Genomic DNA, 14,523 nt, shown 5'->3' with positions numbered 1-14,523 from the left:
GAAGAGGAATGTGATGGTGGGGGGTGGTAGGACGGTGAAGAACGAGGAGTTCCCTTTAATCTTGCTCCAATGTTACAGCATAAAATTTCAAAAAGACCTCTAATATGGGTACAGGCTGTATAGATATCACCACCGTCAGCGTACTAGCATCGATGGGCATCAACTGGTCGCTTGAGCTCATTATCAGTTCGGAAGCAGCTGAGTGAGAGGGGAGGGAAATAATTTTTCAGTTATGATGACTGTTGAAGACAGAGGCACAGTCAGAAGGCAAAATATCTCTCAGACAATTGGTATGTTACCTCAAACTGAAAATGGAAAAGTGAGAATAATGTTGAATACTAATTTTGTACAAGTAACTAGATTTAAAATTAAATATACACTACCTTTTTTTTCAAAATCTACCATATACTTCTGCAGACTCCCAGTGCTGAAGACAATTGACAAAATCTTAGTCCGCTCCACGTTGCACCAACTGGCAATGGCAAATGGGCTCTCAGAAACCTTTCTTAACAGTACTGTAATCAATTTAAATGTTAAATTATTAGGAATTAACACCGGAAACCTATATTATGGTGGCAACTGCCAGGTTAACACCATGCTGGAAATCTGACAAGTATGGTTAACATTGGCGATTTTGGGCATTTTGAAATCAAATATTTTGTTCCAGGTTCCAGTTTTTGTAAATTATAAATGTTTATGAGAAATCTTGGAGTGCCTTCAGTGATCCACAGCATATATTTTATTATAGATATCTTTGACTTCAATATAATAGGTTGATTATATAACTTAAGACAAATGATTAGTTTTTCTATACATTTCAAGTTTCGTTATTTCATGTTTGCTTGGTTTGGAACGCTTGTTTAGGGAATGACAGCATTTCAGTGATTTTCTACTTGGTTGTGGGACAAAAACGAGCTAAATTGTGATATGTAGGTAATTTGTTTGTAGAATAGTTTCTGGCAATTGTTTCTCGAAAAATACTTCACTGAAGCAAAGCTGCTTAGTAAATTAAACTGTCACTTCGAATACAGGAAAGTGGATTTTCCATGGTATTGATTTGTGAATAATCGTAATGTCTTAGTCATAGGGCTATTGCCAGAACATTTAAGAACTGATCATTGCAATCCATTGACTACTCACTGAACACATTATCCTCACTAATGTTGACTATAGGGACTTTGTTGGAATTGAGTCTTGCCACATGGGCATCAATCCTGAGACATTCATTCATGCAATTTATGTTCCAAAGGCCTTGTTTTAACAGGAGCTGAATGATCCCTATACATAAATGAGCACTAATGGTTTTGCTGTGGGGCCAGACTGTATTATGAATGTGATTTCCTGCACTCAGTTCATGTGACTTTAATTTCTATTAAATTACTGTAAATGAAAATTACCTCATTGTATAAAATTGGCACTAAATTTTGCATGTGATTCAGGATCAATTGCCATTCATAGAAGATATTTCCAAACTTTAACCACGCTTTATATGTGGGAGAGTTCCTCTAGTTTCACTCGTTGTAAAGTTTAGCTGTAATTTGTAAGCTATACCCCAGTCCTGGATGGACCAACCAATGTAAATAGTTTCTGTCTATCTACCGCAGTATGATTGAAGTAGGTGAGGGGTGGGGGGAAGCCATAGCCATTTACTATGACAGTTTCAAGTTGTGATCATGTCATAGATATAGTCTTGGATTAGTAATGTTGGCCGTTCCTTCATCGTCCGCATTCCTTTCAATTCAGTTGTTCTTCTCTGTCTAGTATCTAGTTACGATGATGATGAAACTTACTAACAATGGTGCGTGCTTATTAAATTACTTAAATACCATGATCTTTGCACTTAACCTCAAGTGACCTTTGTATCAGTTTTAGAAAGTCTATTTGTGCTGAACCTTGCTGGAATAGTGCAGCAGGCCTGAGACAGAAATGTTGGGCACATGGTGTGTTGAAATAGTAGGCAACTGAAAGCTCAGGGTCATTTGTAAGGACAGAATATAGGTTTGTTTTGTTTCCCCGTGTTGTGAGCAGCAAATATAGTAGCCTAGATTAAATGTAGTGCAGGTAGATTATTGCTTCACCTGGAAAGTGTGTCTGGGACCTGGGGAAGTAAGGAAGGGGCGAGTAAACAGACAGGTATTCTGCACTTACACGGTGTGAGGAGGTTTTGGGAGGGGAAGAGGAGGAGTGCACCAGGCTGACCCGGAGGGTGTTGACCAAGACGGAGCTGTCCCTGTGGAAGACTGACAAGGCAGGGCAGGGGAGTACGTGGCAGGGGAGGGTGGTGGAAATGGCAGCTTGTGATCCTTTGGATGTGGAGGCTGGTTGAGTTGAAAGTGAGGACCAGAGGGACCCTGTTAGTGTTGTGGGAGGGAAGAGAAGGGTGAGGGCAGGGAAGAGTTGGACGTGGCTGAGGGCCCAGTTAGCCACGGTGCTGGGAGTCCTCGATTGAGGCAAAAAGTAGACATTGCTGAGACCGTCCCCTGCCCCCCAAGGTAGCATCAACAGAACAGAATGATTCATTAAACCTCCTTATTGTTAGAGATTACATGTATAACAAATGAACTATCTGGATTGACTACACTCATTCCTCCTCACCATCAAGTTGTAAAGTTGGATTCTAACAGCTGTAAGCTCACTAATTTACAGTGGAAGTGAAATATAGCCTGGATGTTGAGGATGCAGTCTGATATAGCCTGGAGGTTGAGGATGCAGTCTGATATAGCCTGGAGGTTGTGGATGCAGTCTGATATAGCCTGGGGTGTTGAGGATGCAGTCTGATATAGCCTGGGGTGTTGAGGATGCAGTCTGATATAGCCTGGCTGTTGTGGATGCAGTCTGATATAGCCTGGATGTTGAGGATGCAGTCTGATATAGCCTGGGTGTTGAGAATGCAGTCTGATATAGCCTGGCTGTTGTGGATGCAGTCTGATATAGCCTGGATGTTGAGGGTGCAGTCTGGTATAGCCTGGATGTTGAGGATGCAGTCTGACATAGCCTGGATGTTGAGGGTGCAGTCTGATATAGCCTGGGTGTTGAGGAATGCAGTCTGGTATAGCCTGGATGTTGAGGGTGCAGTCTGATATAGCCTGGATGCTGTGGTTGCAGTCTGATCTAGCCTGCATATTGTCATTGCAGTCTGATATAGCCTGGATGTTGTGGGTGCAGTCTGAGGTGGCCTGGATGTTGAGGTTGCAGTCTGAGGTGGCCTGGAGGTTGTAGTTGCAGCTGTGTCCCCAAGGGAAGAAACCACATTTTAACCGACCCCGAGAAACCATTAGATTAAAAGATGCCTACAATCCCCCAAACAACCCCTTCCATTGCTGAGAAATGTGTTCCCCCCCCACCCACCCGCACAACACCACCACCAAGACCAGCAGTCCCTTGACCTCCTCCTAACAATGTTCAACCCCTCCCCTCTCTCCGGGTGTCGCTTGCCTATAGAACAGTTATCCTGGGCGCATAACATTAACTCTGCTGCTCACTGTTAGATGCTGTCAGACCTACTGAGCTCCTCCAGCATCCTCTGTGTTTGTTCAAGACACAATCATATTTTCCATTAATTATCAGAATATTTTCTGGAATAGTGAGCAACATTTGTTACCCCCTGTTTTTCACTCAGATGTTTGGTCACTTTTATTCATTCCAGGGTCTTCGACATTCTTGTCAATGTTAGACTTCATTACGATCATTAGTTGCCCTTGAGACAGTGATGGTGAGCTGTCCTTTTAAGCCTCTGTAGTCCATATGGTGAAGCTACACCCACAGTGCTGTTTGTTTGGGAGTTTGAAGATCTAGACCTAATGACCACCGATTGAATGGAATCACATTTTTGCCAAACATTTTGTGAAGTTAACTTTTCTTCATTGCTGCATAGGTCAAAATTCAGTGGTTCTTCTATCCTTGAAAATAATACAGAATTTATAATGTTTTACGGAATGTCAACACATCTGAATTCTAATATTTAATTTAGTATTATTCAAATGTCTGTTTTATTAAATTTAAAAATGTATCAGTCACAGAAGCAGTATTATCTTAAAATTGTTTTTCAGGTAATCGAAAAGATTTCTGTGCAGAAGCAAATAAGAGAATCATGGCTGTGGTGAATGAAGCAAGAAGCAAGCAGCAGTACAGAAACCATATAAAATGCCTGAGTGAGAACAATTCTGAACAGTTGTTAGTATCCAGTGACAATGGTCAAGCTCTGAAATGCACAGATACCTGGATCTATCCCATAATACAAATGAAATCATTTGAAATTCGAATAGATGAGCAAGTGACTGAAACGTTAATGACTAGAGCTGAGGCGGAGTCTAAGATGTACTTGACTTCGGGGTATTTTAACCTCACTAAAGCATATATGGATCTTATTTTGGGTACCAGTGCGGATTATCAGATACTGCTCGCATCACCAGAGGTAAATGGCTTCTTTGGTGCAAAAGGTGTGGCAGGAGCCATTCCTTCTGCTTATGTTTACATTGCCAGACAATTTTACAGGAGAGTGTACCAGAGTGGCCTGCAAGATAGAATAAGACTACATGAATACTTCAGGGAAGACTGGACTTTTCATGCAAAAGGTGAGTGGTAGTATTTTTTTGGAAACTTACCACTTTTTCCAAAGCTGTGTTGGTGCTTGTATTGGTTTGGTTTGTCAGCTCTCATATCTGTTGTATGAAGACATCCTAGATTTTACAAGAATTCATTTCTACATTGGTAGATATGGGCTCAAGATCCACTCCAGAAATCGAGTATTTAATTTAGGGTCATCAGTTCAGTAAAGTATTGAGGGAGTGCGGCACTGTCATAAGTATTCTTCAAATAAATGATTAAACTAGTGTCCTTTGGTGATTTTGCAGAAGAGCAGGAAATGCTCTCTATGTCAACCTCCTTGCTTGCACAATAAGGACTGTGTGAAACAAAATCGACCATTTATCTCTGCTGTTTTTAGGATGTGGCTCGCACAGAAAGTACATGTAACAACAGCCATTGAACTCCAAAAAATAATTCAACATCTGAAGTGTCTTGAGTCATTTTAACATGTAAACAGCTTCACGTTATTCTGAGAACATTATTTTAAGCAACAGATTTTGCATGGTAGCTGATTAGGTTAAAGTAACAAAAATGATTTGCATTTTTACTTGTGCCAATAGTGTAATGTCATATGTTAGTTGGCGGAGAGTAGCCTGTGACCACATTATATATGTCACTCCTTAAACATGTAACAGTTGCCATAGCGTAACTATGCAATTCCTTGTAATCTGAACTTAATGTGGCATTTTTCACAAATGCCCCAAGTGTCACATTTGCTCGCATCGTAATAAGTGCCTGGATGCAAAATGCTAAGTTGTTTCACTTCACAGATGGTGTGTGAATATAGTTTAACAGCCAAGCCAGATCCCAGTACCTATAGCTCAGTGGCACTTCTCTAAAAAAAAACTTGGTAATGAAGAGTATGAAGAAGTTTGCGGTATGGGTGAATAAATAAAACATGTGATATTCCTTCACTGGTCTAACTTGCTTGTTTTTTTTGGAATTGGTTTATTTTCAGACTGTGTTCCTAAACACTGACCTTTTTTCAGTTTCCTGCTCTGGGCCTCACTGTTAAATTTCACAACCTCCTATTCAGAACTCGAGTGCCTATGTAGTTCATTGTCTCTTCACCTAGGGAGAGGGCGTACAAAATGCCGATTTCCTCCTCCTATTGCTTTGTCATTTGGCTTTTCCTTTGGGATAAGATATTTAAAGAGAACAATGTCTTGTGTTGTTCTTAATGACCAGAAGTTATCCCAGTTAATGTGCCTGGGACAAAACAAGCAACATTCATTGTATTAATGCTGAATTCTACAAACTAGTGAAAATAATCAGCAGGTCAGGCAACATCTGTGGAGATGGAAGCTGAGTTAATGCTTCAAGAGTTTAACCTGTCATTAGTATTAAAATACATTAAAAATCTGATGAGTTGAACGTGAAAGGAGAAAGACTGGGAATAAGAACTGAAGGGAAGGCTTGTGATAGTGTGGAGGGTAAGTGGTATTATATGCCTAAAATGGTAATGAATCGAATGAAAAAATAAGAGATGTTATCGAGGAGGTCTGAATGTGAGGATAGTTGACATCTGCTTACAAAGTCACAAGAGGAATGAATGATTTTGTCTCCCCATTGTAAACGGCATCTTGTTGTGGGAAGGGACTACATGATCCTAAATTGAACAGTGTGCAAGGTGCTGGAAGGAAATGGGTTGTTTGAAGAGTGGTCCAGGATGTTGTAGAGGAAATGGCCCCTTTGGGGTGCTGAAAGGGGCGAAGGGAAGGTACGATTAATATTTTATCATCATGGAAATGTCAGAAATGGTGGGGGTAGTCTGTTGAATGAGGAGGTTTATAGGGCATTTAGAGGTGAGGGCAAGGAGAAACCTATTGTCATTCTGGGAAGCAGGGAAAAGTGAGAGAAATTTATGAAATTAAAGTGGACTCGATGGAGGGCCCTGTTTACTATGATGGAGTCAGAGCAGTGGGGGCAATCCTCTGTTGAAGGAAAGGATGATTTACTGGAAGCACTGGTATGAAAGGTTACAATTCAATACCAGTGGAGAAATTAAGAGAAAGGAATAGATTCCTTACAGGTAGAATGAGAGGTTCTAGGCTAAGGGGTGGCAGACTTAAAACAAATGAGAAGGAATATACTCCCCAAGAGTGCAGTGGATGCTTGGACACAAAATAAATTTGAGGGAGAGAGAGATTTTTAATTAATAACTGGTTAAAGGGTTATGGGGGGCAGGCAGGAATACTATATTGAGACTGAGATGAAATCAACATGATCATATTAAATAGTGGTGCAGTCTCAAGGGGCTGAACTGCCTATTCCTACTCCGAGCTATTATGTTCTTCCCTGGTTGCCTGTGAGGGTTTGTTACTGATGTAACTGTGGAAGTCGGTGGGCTTACAGTAAATATTCATTGATAACCTGTTCTCAGGAATAGATTCAAAGAATTCAAGGAAAGGGAAGCATCGGAGATGGACCATGTGAAATATGAGAAGGGTAGAAATTGGATCAAAGTCAATTAATTTTTTTCAGTTCGAAACAAGAGCAGGAAACAGCTGCAATGCAGTCATCAGTATAACAGGTGAAATTGTGAAATTGGAGGCCTGAGTATAATTGGAATAAAGAATAACACACAGTTCCCAAAAATGGCAGGAAAAGTTCTGATCCATGTGGGCATAGATAACAGCATTATTTATTTTGAGTAACTGAGTGGACTTGAAAGAGGGGTTGTTCAGTATGAAAAGAATGATCAACTGATTGCACCTCCCACCAAGGAAGATGCACAGATCTCAGACGATCCTGGTGGAAGATGGAGGTATGCAGAAATGAAAGCCCATGGTGCAAGGAAGAGGGTTAGTACCAGCAAACTGTTCAAATGACGAGGGCATCAGAAGACTCCTGAATAGAGGGGACAGGAGATCAAGCAAGTGGAGCAATAAGAGTTAAGATGATGATATTGTTTTGGTGGATGAAGAATAGGCTGAAACAGTGCTGTTTGTGTATTTTGGTAAGTAGGTAGCAGTTTGAGAGGCTGGAGCCCTTCAAAGAAGGGCCACCAAAGAAAATGAGGTCATTGAGAGTCCAAGAGTAAAGGTTTGCTATTCACTGGTGGGTACATGGCCCATTGGGACGGAGGAGAAGTATTAGCAAGTTGGCATTTGTCAATACATGACACAACAGCAGCTTGGCAAAAGTGAGGACTGCAAAAGCTGGAAATCAGAGTCTAGATTAGAGTGGTGCTGGAAAAGCACAGCCGGTCAGGCAGCATCCAAGGAGCAGGAAAATCGATGTTTCGGGCAAAAGCCCTTCATCAGGACTGAAGGCCGGGAGCCTCCAGGGTGGAGAGAGTAGCAAAAAGTACAATAGGTGGATGAAGGTGGGGATGAAGGTGATAGCAGATAGGTGAGAAGGGAGATTGGCAGATAGGTCATGAGGATAGTGTTGAGCTGGAAGGTTGGAACTGCAGCTTGCTCAAGCATGTTTGAAACTGAGGGAATAGAATGCAGCAACCTCAGGGATATTAATTATGGTGATTGACAGGAGCAGAGAAATTGAGAGGCTTGTATAACTTCAGAAATGTTCTTTAGTATCTACAGACTGTGACCGTTCTGAATCTATATAAATTTGTTTGTTTTAAATGCAGCCTTTAATCATAAGTCAATTTCAAAATCCTTTTTGTTGAAGAAAAATACTAGAGACCTGAATGTTGTGTAAGGGGATTAAACTTTGGAGTAGCCTTGTTATGATGTCATGGAACTGTATCACTGGGTATAAATAATACTGTGTGGGTGGAGTTACAATACTCCAGAATAATGTGACAAGAAGATACACTAAAATGGGTGACCCTCTGGAAGACCCACTGAGAATGCATGATTAGTTATTTAACACTTGATTAATTATTACCTAATCTAACTAAATGTTATAGTTTACCATACATAATAGTAGTTAGTTTGACAATATAACAAATAGTGTTACTTTGTGGTTCTTGACCTTGCTTATTCCCTGACCAGTCTGCAAGGAACCTAACCTCATTCTAAAGCATCGAATACACAAAAGGGAGTGTCCAAGGTGGGATGCACGCCTATAAAAGACTGAAATGTTTGCTAAACATTTAAAACAAAATATATGTTTAAAATGAAAGTATTTTTGTCATTTTAGCATGTTTTGTATCATCGAAATTTGCTTGTTAAAAGGGCAGTAGTTGTGATAGATGTAAAACATGTTAATATTCAGAGTTGGGCAATGGTGCTCTCCCTGTTGCCATTCTGAACAATTATTCCTCACTAAAATAGATTATCTGGTAGTTTATTTTTGTGTTGTTTGTGGGTTTTCTATGCACCGATTGGCTGCTGTGTTCCTTTACGCAATGTCAGTAACTGGTCTTCAAATATCAAACATTGTCTATGAAACCTTTTGCCTCATCCTCCTTCAAGTTTTTTTTCTTCCACGGACAGGTATGCTTTTGAATTGTAGGAGACCTTTACACCTAGCTAATTGAATATATAAAAAGTTGCATCATGGTGGCCAAATTGTTACCAAGTAACCATGGTAACCTCGGTCTAGACCATGTGTCAAAGCCTGAAATGAAGGGGATGCTCAAAGTAAACATAAGATGAATGGTAGTACATTAATGTTCAGGAGTTTCAGCCTTTTATGTTGACAAAGCTGAAAGATCAAGGCTCCATTGTATTTGTACTCTACTCCCTGTCGAGTTCAGACATTTTCACATCCAGTCCAACTTCAGTAGTAATTGATGTATTGGAGCATGTAGTTGCTAGAAAGTCATCCATAAGACATAGGAGCCAAAGTAGGCCACTCAGCCCATCGAGTCCTTTCCATCTTTCAGTGAGATCATGGCTGACCTGGTTATAATCGACTCCACTTTCCTGCCTTTTTCCCATGATGCTTGATTTTCTTACTGATTAAAAATCTCTGTGTCAGCTTTCATTATGATCCACCTATTTTTTAAACTAATGGGACCGGAATAATGTTGTAACAAATCCATGCTTTACAATTTGCACTTTAGAAACAGTGCCCCCAATTTATCAGTTGTGTTACAGTGAATTTGCATTAATGAAATCCGTATTATAGAAGAACGACCTGTGCAAAGAATAATTCTCAAGTCATGAAAATAATCTACCCAAATTGGGCTAATTCTGAAAATATGAAGCTGAGATGCCAGCAGTGATCAGTCCAAATGGAAACTGATGACACCAGAGCAGTCACCATGAGCTGAAAGGACCGAAATAGTGTTACTTCTTTCCTTCAAGGCAGTATGTGAACTTTGAACTCAAATCAAATCTACAAAAGAATATTCAAACCCTTTTCTAAATTTCTCGGGAGTGCATACATGTAAAGCAATGGACAGCATAGTCTTTTTGCTCAATCTTGACAATTAATTTAAGATGCTCTTAGATATCATAAAACTCCACTAAACTGTCTCTGTTGAAGATCTTGCTGTAGTTTCAAAAGGACAACAAATAAAAACAGGAAAGACTCAGTCACTGGACCATAGAGAATGGCTATCTCCACAGTTGCTCTGTTTAGATAGTCTAATGTCAGTATAAACTGCATTCTTTATCACATAGGTACAGGGGATTGAATCTTAAAATCAATGGATTCAGAAAGACAATCTAATGTCTCTAAGCCAGCTCAATCACCTGGGTGGTATTGCAAAGAAAGTGCACTTGTTCAATCACCGTCACAGATTTTGTGGTTTTGAGGGGTTTGATACAAAGGATATTCTCCATACTGAAGTGTAGGAACTTCTGAAATCATAACATTTAGCAGAACAGTCAAAGATTTACATTTACACATACAACATTTTTCAATGAAGTACTTTTAACATATTGTCACTTCACTTGTAACTTGGGCAAAGGTTTTGAAAACAAACCTAAAGAAAATGCTCTTTAGCCCAGTAATTGTTCCAGATTCCACCTATTTCTGACTGGAACATTGAGCACTTCCATCCCAAATCCTCTACATGTTCAATGCTAGCTGGTATTTTTAACTTCCTCTGTTTGTAGCTCAGTACCCGACACACAGGAATTCTACTTGGTTGCCTTTTTGATAGTACTACATTAACAGGGGAGGGCATAAACCATGTTTAGCACTTGTAGTTGAATAGGGCCAGATTAAGATAAACTTTCCTTGAGTTTTTGGGTTCTTCCTTTAATAAATTATCCAGATCGATCCTAGGCATTATGAGGCCACTGGAAATTATTCAGCAAGAAAGCCTCTGTGACATGCAGCAATTCAAACCTTTTATTTGACCTGAAGTCAGCATAGTGCCAAATTGCACTACGCAGTTAAATCTGTGACTCTGGTCAACTAAAACAGATGTTGAGCAAAGACAGAGAGAGGATAGGCAGAGCATAAACTGATTTTAAAGAATTGCAATCAATTGTCCTAGTATGGATCAAAATTGTAAACTGAAGGTATCTAATTGTAAATTAGATTGTAAACGCAAGTGTTAAGGTTTACCAAATGTATTCTAGGATGGAGGAAACTTGTATGTAGCACAGCACAGATAATTTCATGTTATGCCTGATAACAAGTGTGTCACTGGGTCTGTCAGCCACTATGTTGCTTTCTCAACCAACTTGGTTCAACTCCACCAAAGGAATGGAAAATGCTGAATGAAAATTGCATATTGTACTGCATGTGGTTGATGGAAAAACAGTAAGATATTAAATTTACGGAATTGGATAAACACAGAGATTCTGCTCATTCTTAAGGTACGGGCCTCTAGCGACTGTCTGTGTGGAGTTTGCACATTCTCCCTGTGTCTGCGTGGGTTTCCTTTGGGTGCTCTGGTTTCCTCCCACAGTCCAAAGATGTGCAGGTCAGGTGAATTGTCCATGCTAAGTTGCCCATAGTGATAGCTGCATTAGTCAGAGGGAAATGGATCTGGGTGGGTTACTTTTCGGAGGGTTGGTATGGACTTGTTGGGCCGAAGGGCCTGTTTCCACACTGTAAGTAATCCAACTAAAAAGCTAACTAACTGAGGAGTTGGTTACAAGTGAAGCTGACTGCTTCTCAGCTAACTGAGCAGGTTGGAACTGGAAACGAGTTACAGAGTCATGGACACACAAAGAAAGATCCTGTGGTCAACTGAACTCCCAGCAGAAGCAGTCTGTTCACTGCAGTTAAAGAAAAAAAGCTAATTTTTAAGCTTGAAGAAAACGAGTTACTGTTCCTGCAACAGTGAGCTCTGACTTTTGAATTGATAATTCAGAGATATTTTCCAAGTGAATCATTGCTCTGTACTTCTTACAAACAAGTAGGTGCTTCCAGACAAAGACAACTGAACACCAAGGGCCTGTCTAGCTGAAGGAGGAGCTTCTCAACAATTGGAATCAGGAAGCAAAGACCACTGAACAGACTGTCCAGTTTACCTCTACCTCTGCTAACAATCCATTTTCCTTATTTGTTTGTCTGTGGAGTGTGTGTAAGGGGAGTTTATAATGGAATTAAAGTTTTTTGGTTGTTATATGCCAGTAGTTTCTACCTGTTTACAGGCCATTCTGCTATAAGGTGCATTTCGTTAATGTGAATTCACTGTGACGCGATTGACGAATTGGGGACAGTGTTTCAAAAGTGTGAACTTTTGAAATGTGTGTTGGCTGTAATTTGATTACAACGCCAACACTTTAAGTGCTGTTTTTAAAGCGCAATTTTTCTGTAATATGGAGTTGCAGAAGAATGTAACCATTACATTATAGAAGAATAGCCTATAATAAACAATACAACAGTACAGCACACGTGCCCTTCGGCCCACTATATTGTCCTGAGCATTTATCTTAATCTAAGATTAACCTAAACTACTCACCCCCTCAATTTAATGCCATCCACGTGCTTGTTGAGCAGTCGCATAAATGTCCCTAATGTCTCTGACTCTACTACCATTGCTGGCAGTGCATTCCACGCACCCACCATTCTGTGTAAAGAACCTATATCTCTGACATCTCCCCTATACATTCCTCCAATCACCTTAAAATTATGACCCTTCGCGACAGCCATTTCTGCCCTGGGGGAAAAAGTCTCTAACTATCTACTCTTACCTATTCCTCTCATTACCTGTACAGCTTGCTCAAGTCACCTCTCTTCCTGCTTCTCCAGTGTGAAAAGCCCGAGCTCACTCACCCTCTCTACTTAAGACAAACCCTCCAATTCAGGTAGCATCCTGGTAAATCTCCTCTGCACTCTCTAAAGCCTCCACATCCTTCCAATAAAGAGGCGACCAGAACTGGGCACAATATTCCAAGTGTGGTTGAGCCAGAGTTTTATAGAGCTGCAGCAAAACCTCGCGGCTCTTAAACTCAATCCCCCTGTTAATGAAAGCCAAAACTTCATATGCCTTCTTAATAACCCTATCAACCTGGACAGCAACTTTGAGGAAATTGTGTATGTAGACCCCACAATCCCTCTCTTCCTCCACACTGCCAAGAATCCAGTCTTTAACCCTGTATTCAGCATTCAAATTTGACCTTCAAAAATGAATAACTTTGCATTTATCCAGGTTGAACTCCATCTGCCGCTTCTCAGCCCAGCTCTGCATCCTGCCAGTGTTATAGTCTGCAACAGCCCTCGACAGTATCTACAACACCACCGCCCTTTATGTCATCGGCAAACTTACTAAACCATCCTTCCAAGTCATTTATAGAAACTACAAAGAGCAGAGGCCCAAGAACAGATCCCTGTGGGAAACCATTGATTACTGACCTCCAGGTGGAATACTTTCCATCCGCTACCACTTGCTGTCTTCTTATGGTCAGCCAATTCTATATCCAGACAGCCAAATTTTCCTGTATCCCATACCTCCTAACTTTCTGAACCTACCGGGAGGAACCTTATCAAATACTTCACTGAAACCCACGTACATCCAATCCACTGCTCGACCTTCGTCAACTTGTCTCATCCTGTCCTCAAAGAACTCAATAAGGCTTGTGAGGCACAACCTACTCCTCTCAATTTACTCAAACTCTGTTTTTCCAAATACTGAGGAACCTCGATTATCTGAAGGACACGGCCGGGGAATATTTTGTTTGGTTAATCAAATGCTGGGTAACATAGTTAGCCAAGCATCAGGACCTTGTGATCTTGTTCAGATAATCCGAAATTCGATTAATTGAATGCTGGATAATCGAGGTTCCTCTGTCGTCATAAATTATATCTCTCAGAATCCTTTCCAGTACCTTGCTTACCACTGACGTACGACTGACTGGTCTGTAATTCCCAGAGATTTCCCTATTCCCTTTCTTGAATAGAGGAACAACATTCACTTCCCTCCAATCAGCCCGTACTACTCCCGTGGAGAGTTTGGATGCACTAATCTCATTCCTCGTTTCCCGTAGTAACCTGGTTATATCTGGTCCGGTCCTACCGACTTATCTTGATGCTTTCCAGAATTTGCAGCGCATCCACTTTCTTATTATCAATCTGTTCAAACCTATTAACCTGGTCCACAGTGTCCTCACTACCAACAAGGACCCTCTCTCTTGTGAATACTGAAGCAAAAAACTCATTCAGGACTTCCACTACTTCTCCAGACCCTAGGCACAAGTTCCCTCCTCTATTCCTGATCAGCCCTACCCTCTCTCTGATCATTCCTCAGTCTGTTTTTGAGTTCTTTCTTAGCTACCCTGTAATCCTCTAAAGCTGTGCCAGATCCTTGCTTCCTCAACCTTCAAGCTTCGTTTTGATGAGAAGCTCCTCTGCTGTTGTCATCTAAAGCTCCTTCACCTTACCATTCCTTACCTATCTCAGTGGGACAAAGTTATCCAGCATTTGTAACAGCCTCCACATTTCCATTGTGCCTTTTCCGTAGAACTGTTCCCAACTTGTACTCCAGATCTCCTGTCTAAAAGCAGTATAATTCTCTCTCTTGCCCCCACCCCCTGCCTCCCTCAATTAAATACTTTCCTATACTGTCTGCTCCTATCACTCTCCATGGCTATGGTAAAGTTGAGGCAGTTGTCACTG

At 40.8% G+C, this 14,523-nt stretch overlaps 1 protein-coding gene across 2 annotated transcripts in view; it reads left to right on the top strand.

Annotated features, from left to right (window-relative positions):
• Nucleotides 1-14,523, top strand: part of LOC122562217 (CDP-diacylglycerol--glycerol-3-phosphate 3-phosphatidyltransferase, mitochondrial) — a 54,826-nt gene that overhangs the window by 30,831 nt on the left and 9,472 nt on the right. For both annotated transcript variants that reach the window (XM_043714925.1, XM_043714926.1), the window contains exon 7: nucleotides 4,050-4,574. In XM_043714925.1, coding sequence (XP_043570860.1) covers nucleotides 4,050-4,574 — 525 coding nt within the window. The remainder of the gene's footprint in view (nucleotides 1-4,049; nucleotides 4,575-14,523) is intronic.

This window comes from Chiloscyllium plagiosum, chromosome 24, assembly GCF_004010195.1.
Source record: "Chiloscyllium plagiosum isolate BGI_BamShark_2017 chromosome 24, ASM401019v2, whole genome shotgun sequence".
NCBI classification, from domain to species: domain Eukaryota; kingdom Metazoa; phylum Chordata; class Chondrichthyes; order Orectolobiformes; family Hemiscylliidae; genus Chiloscyllium; species Chiloscyllium plagiosum.
This window is presented reverse-complemented; position numbering and strand designations above follow the sequence as displayed.